The sequence below is a fragment of the Oryzias latipes genome, chromosome 1 (assembly GCF_053564925.1).
Source record: "Oryzias latipes strain Hd-rR chromosome 1, Olatipes_Hd-rR_3.1".
NCBI lineage: Eukaryota > Metazoa > Chordata > Actinopteri > Beloniformes > Adrianichthyidae > Oryzias > Oryzias latipes.
This window is the reverse complement of record NC_136237.1, coordinates 35,217,782-35,227,081: the sequence shown is the minus strand read 5'-3', so window position 1 is coordinate 35,227,081 and position 9,300 is coordinate 35,217,782. Positions and strand designations below refer to the sequence as shown.

Sequence of the window (9,300 nt, the reverse complement as noted above, 5' to 3'; positions counted from 1 at the left end):
TGCCTTTGTAAGCCTGCGTTCTTGCTGCTTTTTTCTCCAGGCTGATGGCTGGTTGCCATGGGCCGTAGGAAGCAGCCCCGCAAGGCCACACACCGCTCCTCAGGTGGGTGCGAGAGATTACCTCGCCATCGCAACCAGACAAGCCTTGACTTGAGGTTTAGATCCCAGATTTAGATTACTTGGCTTTGATGGCCAGGGAAGAAGGGAATGAGTTGACCGTCCTGGACGACCTGCAGTTTTATTGCTTGTCATTTACGAGCTGGTTGACTGGTTCTGGGAAAGCTGGGATTCACAGGATGGATTACTCAGAGGTTAACAGTGTAATGATGTACTGCGTGTAGCTGCTTGTGTTAATGAACTGTGTGTGGGGTTTTCCTGCTCATCAAAACATTTGACCCCTACAGATCCTTTAGTTTTTCAAGTTGTTAAGCACACATGTACAAACCAGAAGAAAGATCAGGAGGACGAGCAATGATGGGTGGAATAGTTTCCAGATTTGAGTCTGTCAGGGCTGGTGGTAGAGGGCCCAAAATGCAGAAGACCAAGCATGGTGACAGAAAAAAATTATAATTAAATAAACTGGAAAAAGACAAAACCCATGGAGCAACAAAAAAGATGACACAACAGAGCAGATGACCTGAAAATCAGACACTTAAATAGGCTGAGGGCAATTAACTAAAATGACGACAGCTGTGGATCATAATGAACCTTGAACCAGTGTGACTGAGGGCAACTCAGAAAATGACCAAAAACCAAACAAAACCCTCACAGAGTCAGGGGTTTGGTGTCCTCATCAAATCTTAACTTTCAGACTATTTTCTTTTTTCATAAAAACAGCTTTTCCATCTAAGTAATGTATTTGTCTTAATCACACTTCTAAGTCTAAGTCAATTCTCTCCTCTATGTGGAGGACCTCTTTAGGTATTGGTGCCAGTGCTTTGGGCCCCACACCTGGAAGATGCAACAAAAGCAGTAGATTTATGAACCCTGGTCACATTTCTAGTCTTCTTTGTGAAATTCAAATCTCATTTTTAAAGGGACAAGTCCAAAACAACCTTTAAAGTATGAGCAGGTTAAGTCTGGAATGAATATCAGGTTGTTAAAGTAAAGTCTTACTTAAATCCTAAAGAGTCAAGACTCAATATCTAAAGTCTTTAGGCTACAAGTCAAGTCACAAATCCTAAAGGGACAATTCTTCTTTGTGAAATTCAAATCTCATTTTTAAAGGGACAAGTCCAAAACAACCTTTAAAGTATGAGCAGGGTAAGTCTGGAATGAATATCAGGTTGTTAAAGTAAAGTCTTACTTAAATCCTAAAGAGTCAAGACTCAATACCTAAAGTCTTTAGGCTACAAGTCAAGTCACAAATCCTAAAGGGACAAGTCAATATCTACATTTGAGCTACATTCTAAACCAAGAGTAAGCACGCCCTAGTCCAGTCTAAATCTTTTTTTAACTTGCATCAAGTCTTAAATAGAAAAGTTTAGTCAAGACCTTGATCTTAGGTGAAAGAGGAAAAGTCCAAGTCTGTAATAAGTTCAAGTTGTGTCTTAACTCTTTACAAGGCACCCAAGTCCAAAAAAAAAGTCAAATCTAAAGCCAACACAGCAAAAACTCAGAATTTTGCTCAGTATTTTTGTCAGATTTCTAGTCAATTTAACCCTTGTGCTATCCTAGGCACTTTGACATTGGGAGTGAGGTCATCTAGACCCACTAGACAGTGCGCTGAACTTTTTTTTATGGAATTACATATCTGCCATAAATTGAAAGGGCGTAAAGACAACTAAGCGGGCGTATTTAGGAAGTGAGCGAGTGAACCTTACAACCGCGCTGGCGCAATCCTAACTGAACAGGGATCTTGCGCATTCAGATCCTTTTTGCGCGCTCACCTGGATTTACGCTCAGTGTTAAGGGGGCGTTTTTGTCACTTGTGGGGCGGTGTTCAGGGGTGTGTCAACCTTTCTGGTTGATCTGATGATCTGATGGCTAAAATTTGCATGTCTTATCGGCGAGGCAGAGGGGTGGGATTCATTTTTCAGTGCAGGGGGGGTTAACAGGCGGCTCTTGAGCTGCATGTCACTCTCTGTCTTTTATCATATTTTCTATGTTCAGTACTTTCACAACCATAAGGTGAAAGTCTTACATTTTCTCCAAAATGTACAGAGCAGCCCTAATGTGTTGTTGTGTGACTTCGTTAAAGAGGTTCTAGGAGAGAACAGCATGAGAACGGTACGGAGAGAGGAGAGGATGTGAAAGAAGACCCCCCCCCCCATAGTACAAAGGTGCAGATATGAACATAATGCAGAAGAACTTCGTTTTGGAAACCCTGGAAATGCAAAGAGACACGATTATGAGGCAGAGTTTAAACTGCAAGCTATCAGCTACGCGGAGGAACACGGGAATAGAGCAGCTGCAGTTCGGTTAAATTAGATCTTCACAGATTCGGACTTCCTGCTTCAATAACTTCTGATAAACGTTCAAATGTGTCAGCAAGTATCTCAATCCTTTTGTATTAACACAGAGAGTGAACTACAAAAGAATTTTTAAAGAAAAAGATCGTTTTTATTGCCTGTTAATCAGAATTGTTCGTTTCAAGCTGGGAATGTAAACAGAGCAGCGAGCCGGCTGCTAAGGGACCGTCAACAAAGTGCGTACCCTGTGAAACAGCATTCTGTAAAAATCAGTAAACTTTTAAAAAGCGATTACATGTCTATATTTATATGAACTGGTAATGAAGACTCGTCACTATAGTCATGCTACATTATTATTATACTAAATTTTGTTTGAAAGTCAACCTCTATATTATTGCTTATAGTTTTTAAAATTTAATAAAGATATGAATCATAACATAAATGCACAATAGCTCTGAAGATCCTAAAGCTTCTGTCACCAAACCTCCTGTACTGACTTATCATGACCTTATTGTCCTACTGCAATAAAGATTATGTAATAATTCACGTTGTTTATTGTAAGGAATTTTTCGTATTCAAATATTGATCAGATTTGGTCAAAAATGCTCAATAGCTTTGAAGACGCTGTAGTTACTGACACAAAACTTCCTGTACTGACTAATCATGACCTTATTTTCCTACTACAATAAAGATTATGCAAAAAATTGTAGCATCTTCAGAGATATTGATGATTTATGACCAAATCGGATCCATTTGTAAATATGAAAAATTCCTAAAAATAAACAAAGTGAACTATTGACATATTCTTTATTTTAGTATGACAATAAGGTCATGTCAAGTTACTGATAACTTTAGTCATGATTCATATGTATTAAAACTTGAAAAAGTATATGCAACAAGATAAAATAAAGATGGACTTTCCTACAAAATATGCATTGTAACAAGAATATGCTTTATAATAATTTTATGATTTTTTTATGGTGAGATTATTGATTTTTACACTGTGGTGTTTCACAGTTCACAGAGTTTGCACTTTGTTGACGGTCCCTTGACAGCCGGCTGCTGCATGTCTGCATTCACAGCTTGAAGCGAACAATTCTGATTAAAAGGCAAAAAAAACAATCTTTTTTCTTTAAAAATGCTTTTGTAGTTCACTCTCTGTGTTAATACAAAATGATTGAGATACTTGCTGACAGATTTGAACGTTTTTTAGAAGAGTTATTGAAGCAGGAAGTCCGAATCTGTGAAGATCTTTCTAACTTATCGAACCTCAGCTGCCAGAGAATTTAAAATAATGAATCCATGGTTCACAAGTGAAGACGCTGGAAAACCAACTCCGACAAGACGGAGCAGCAGCAGCTGAGTTTCCGCGGAAAAGGAAAGACCTGTGTTGGAAGATCGACTCGAGGCTGAGCGCTGCAACTTCCAGCAGATGACAATGAAAAGCTGTCCATCCTCCCCCTTTAGTCAGGGACGCAGCGCCGGCGAGTTAAGCCACACTTTGGGACTGCAGTACTAAAACTTGGCCTGAGGTGTCTGCTTTCACTGTTGTTTGGAGCCGCACGGCAAAGAGACGGACTCTGAGGTTGAGGAAAGGGAAGCCGGCGTGTTTGATAGAAATGTAGCCCAGCTGTTCATTTCAGATACAGAAAATGAGGACTTTGATGATTTTTAAATGCTGATTGATGACTTAAAAAATAAATCACAACCAACTCAGTTTTGCGCTCGCTGCCTCTTCAAACACACACCAGCGTGCACGTTTCACCGGTATTTGTCAACGTTAAATACAGAAAAAACACTCAAAACTGAAACGGCGCGTTTAATCCAGCTCTGTTGTTATGTAAGGAGAGGAGGGGGTTATGGGAAATAACATAGCTTTGTGTGTTTGTGTGTGTCTGGCAGGTCAGTGTGTGGTGTGGCTCTTTGACTATCACAGTTAGAAATGTTGGCTCTTTGTGTCAAACTTGTTCGTGCCCCCCCCAGTGACCGTTTAATGCTTTTAATCCACGTTACAGCTACCGTTTCTTTTCTGTTTAAAGCCCCAAATGAAAGTCCCGCCCCGCTGCTTGACATGCAAATTTTAGCTAATTAGATCAACGAGAAAGGTTCATGCCCCCAAGTGAAAAACACACCCATGAATACCGCACCCAAGTGAAAAACACACCCCCTTAACACTGAGCGTAAATCCAGGTGAGGGCGCAAAAGAGAATTGACCAAGCAGGATCACTGCTCAGTTGGGATTGCAGCCGTTCAGTTGTAAAATACGGGGTCGCTTGGTTAGAATTGCACCATCACGGTTTTAATGTTCACTCACTCAGTTTCTAAATATGCCCGCTTAGTTGTCTTTACGCCCTTTTAGTTATTGGCAGATATGTAATCCCATATTTTTTCTTCAATGATTTGTGATCTTCACTGGTGTCCATGGATTACATGAAATCTTTCCACCTTTATCCACCTTTGTCATGGTAGGAAGAACACGTCAATGTAAGGGTGGGGTCATCTAAGATAGCACAAGGGTTAATACCTGACTTTACTTTAAAAAAATGCATTTTAAATACTGCAAATTTTCTTTTGGAAAATGAACAGAAAATCTGCTAACAGAACGAGTAAAGATCTTTGAAGATATTTTTAAGAACAAATGTTTAGTTTCACCGAATCAGCACCCCTTTAAGATTTAATATCAAATGCAATGAGTCAAATCAGACAAATGCACTTGATAAATTTTTTAAATGCTTAGTCTCCAGTTTTTGAAAACAGAATGAGTCTCAAGGGGTAAAAGTTCAGGTCCAGGTCTTGAGTCTTACGAGTCTACAGATGTCTTAGATTTTAAGTCAAGTCTAACTACAGGAGGTCATGTCTCAAGTCCTAAAGGAACAGGTCTATGTCAGCACTTCATTCTTGGCAAGTCATGTCTAAGTTAACCATCGTGTTTTTAAGACCAAGTCATACCCGTGTTCTTCAAACTATGATATAAATCAATTTAGAAATCTTACGGACAAAGGGTTAAAGCCCACGTTCCACATTCAAGTCTTTCTAAATTTCACATTCTAAGCAACAAGTACTAGTCCTACTCAACTCTCAAGTCACTAACGGTTTGATGTTTTTGAACTATGGTCAAAGTCAAGCCCAAAATAGACCATTCCACGTCAGTCATGTATCTGATCTAGTCCAGGTCATATCTTATGAGTTAGAAAGCAAAGCCAGAGTTGTCTTAGGTTTGTGCGAAGAAAATCAAATGTAAAAGTCAAGTCTCAAGTCTTTAAGGAACATGTTCAAGTCAAGAATTAAGTCTTTTAGTCTCTCAGATCTCAATGCATAAATGGGACAGCTCAAGTCAAGGTTAAAGTCTTAGTTAGTTTTTCACCTACTGTCCAAATTACGTCTGTGTTACTGAAGGGGGAAGTCCAAATCTTAGAGGGGCAAATCCAAGTCTCACAGCAACAGTTTAAGTCAAATTACAAGTTTTAGAGCAGGTGTGTCCGATAAGTGGCTAAACACACCTGATCCAGGTAATCAGCAGCAGATCAGGCCTGGAAAACCAGCAGGAGGCCGGCCCTCAAGGCCTGGAGTTTGACACCCCTGTTTTAGAGGGTCAAGTCCAAGTCAAGTCTCTGCAGGAGTTCATCAGAAATTCGCCCTTTGAGATGTGGGCAGGAGTGTTGGCACAGAAGCTCTTCACACGCCCAACCTAACATTAGCCGTGCAACAAAAATGGCCAGCAATATTGGATTCATCCAAACGTACAGTTTTGATCCAGATAGCAGCTCAGACGAGGAAACGAAGACGTGCATGGATCTATTTGTCTGCAAGTGGATATATCAGAATGGAACGGAGCCTGTAGCACCAATGTCACTGCTACAAGCTTTTTCAGATAGCCTTTTTTCATCTGCTCCTGATTCACAACAATTTGAAAAAAGAAATACTCACTAAATTCAATTTCGAGCTTTATTCCTTTTATTTGTGTCCTTCATCATGAGAAAAAAGCTACAAGGACATGTTTAAAAACACCAAAAACACAATTTTCTTTGGAGTGTGTATTTAAATTCAGTCCAAAGCCAAGTTCTGCTGCTCAGAAGAACATTTCCTTGATTTGCAAATAGACTTTATACAGACATTAGTCTTCAAAAAACAAAGTTATTTGAAAAGCTTAGATAAATACATTCAATTGAAACCATTCATTCGCTCATCCTAGCTTGGCCACAAGATGGAGTCATGGAGCTGAAACTGAACTAAACCAAAGACCATGTGGAGCCCCCAAAGTGCTGTCAAACCCATCATCACTTTTGTGTTTCAGTCCTAAAGACACGGCGCCTAAAGCTCTTCAGACTCAGAGAAACAAGCGTGAGCGGCAGTCCTAGTAGCTGTGACTCTCTGGGCCGTCTGCCGCAGATGAAGCTGAGATGTTGCTCCACCTCGCTCAAAATGAGTTCCTGTTCCTTTAAGGGATCTCTCCAGCGCTCAGAACTCACGCAGCCTGTATTCCATATTCAGAGGGCGTCCAGCGGCGGAGTGTGGAATCTCCTGTGGCAACTGAGCATCAAGCAGGTGGGAGTCCTTCATCATTCTTTCTATTTTAATTTAAATCTGATTAAAATAAATAATAATAATAATTTTCGGGAAATATGTGCAGCATGTAGACTTGAGCTCCTCAGTCTGTAATAAAATTTCCTGTCGCCGTGTTCTCCTCCACAAAGGATGATACTATTCGTCTAAGTAGTTTATACATTTCATAACTGTCGTAGTATAGTTTTTCTACTTTGGGAAACTTTTTGAGCACAATAAAAGTAAAGAAAGAAGAGAAAACGAATCATTATTAACGCAAACTTTGGGATGTTTTTGCTCCATTGAGCAAACCCAGCAGGAAATAGATGAGCGGCACGTATCACCTCGTTCTCACAGGGCTAAATGTAGAATCAGGGTAGAGCAATCAACCGTGGGCTGTTACCCTGTTTGACATTTTAAACATGTCTGTTTTTACACTGTTCAATGGAAGGGAACAGCGACACACAGATATTGCTTGTAGTTGAACTCTTTACGAGCCCTGCAGAAATAAAAAAAATAAAACTTTTCTTCAGTTTATAGAAAGTGAATATTAGAGATGCGTTTTTCTGTTTATGCACTTGAAGGCAAAAGCACCAAACGCTGTATTCCGGCTTTGACACACACTGTCGTAATTCCTCTTTGCAGAGATACTTATCAGCATGAACACAGAGACGTATCCTAAAGTTGCATCCCAGGAAGGAAACGGGATGGGTGAGTGTTCGATTTCTTTGCCAAGTTAATCCCTTAAAAAAAAAGATTGTTTTCAATTGTTGCAAAAAGGTAGACATAGTAAACCTTGTTTTCCTGAAAAAAATTTCCTTCTAGGATGCAAGCTGCGTGCAAAAAACCATAGACTCTTAAATAAGGAGAAACCTGCATTTTACCATCATTCAGGCCTTCAGTTACACTTTAAAATATTTGGGCCATAAAAATGATCTGCCATTTTTAGAGGAACCAGTCTCCATATGGCTCTCCTGCAGACTGAGACTAGATATGTCCCCGCTAAACTAACAAGTAGAATATGGTGCAACAAAATTTAAAATTTAAATAGTCACCTCTGCACTGGTGATGCTTTCCCACCCACACATAGTGCCATTCTTGATTTTTGCTGTTTTTATTGGTATCACAGGACTCAATGCCCTCTTTTGTCCAAAACCTGGGACATAAACCCATCTGTCCACGAAAATAAGTAATTCTGGTTAAAGCTGCTCATAGGGTATAAGGTACAGACTGTCTAGAGTTAAAATGTTTTTGTCTCAGTACTCGAAACAAACAGTTTTCATTTCTGCTTTGGCTTTTGAAACTTTCTGAATATTTTTTGCACAAAATACATTTGAAGATCAAGATCCTTTGTGATTTTTGTGCACTTTTATTGAACTTAGTGTATAGGGAAAATAATATATTTTCTTGAACATCTAATCCCGACATCCACACCAATCAAGAGTGTTGTTGGCATCACGTTTACAATTTATCCATGCAAAATTCTCAAGACATACCAACAGTCAATTCTTTTGAGCTTGTGTTTTGCAAGAAGAAAAAGACTAGCTTTTAAGTCTGTTTGTCACTTTCTAGAAGCTCCCAGGGATGCAGAGTTGAAGCAACAAGAGGAGGAAAAGGAGAAGCAGGCGAACTCGATAAATGAGAATGGATTGCATTGTGATGAAAAAGTTTCAGATGCACGTATGTATCCCAAACACACACACACACACATTCTCGTCTTCATGCAGTTGTGAAGTCATGCCATCTGCCATACCAAAAACCACCCAAAATTGTGTGTTTACCTCTGACTTTGACCTAAATCTAAGACCAACCTTTAAACCAAGTGTTAACCATCAACAATGACTTAAATGCTATAAAGAACTGGCTTAGTGTCCCCACAACAAGAAACATCACCAAATGTTGTACAACTTCTCACAAGTCCTCTAAAGGGCATGAATACAGGTACACACACTCACAAGTTGGAAAATAGTTTTCTGTTTTGCTTTGCACTTTAGCCAAAATGTCTGCGCTTTTTATGACTTAATTGCTGCACTTTTGATTTGACAATTGTGGATGCTGCACAAAATAAGAAAGAAAAACATGTTTTATTTGTTCATTACTTTACACAACATTTAACAAAAATTCTGGTTAGAAGTTGAGGCTCAACCTGAAAGCTGATTGATTGATTGGCAGACCGCTGCTAAACCCCCTAAACTACACTAACTAATCAAGTTTTGTGTTAATTCAAACATCGGAAGGGAGTAAAGAAACTCAGTTCATGAGATGAGCGATCGATATTCAAACCATCCGAGCTTTTTAAAGATGCTCTAAAAACCGAAAGACTGTAACGTGCTGGTGGATTTTTTTT

General features: G+C 39.5%; 1 protein-coding gene across 13 annotated transcripts in view; it reads left to right on the top strand.

Annotated features, from left to right (window-relative positions):
• Positions 1-9,300, top strand: part of aiolos (zinc finger protein Aiolos) — a 38,902-nt gene that overhangs the window by 17,600 nt on the left and 12,002 nt on the right. For 3 of the 13 annotated variants that reach the window (XM_020713021.3, XM_020713052.3, XM_078946427.1), the window contains exons 3-6: positions 41-103; positions 6,855-6,956; positions 7,599-7,664; positions 8,526-8,633. In XM_020713021.3, coding sequence (XP_020568680.1) covers positions 58-103; positions 6,855-6,956; positions 7,599-7,664; positions 8,526-8,633 — 322 coding nt within the window. In that variant the 5' untranslated portion in view covers positions 41-57. Of the gene's footprint in view, positions 1-40; positions 104-6,705; positions 6,957-7,598; positions 7,665-8,525; positions 8,634-9,300 lie in introns of all 13 variants that reach the window. The other 10 variants (XM_020713209.3, XM_020713240.3, XM_078946458.1 and 7 more) reach the window with 5 other exon arrangements.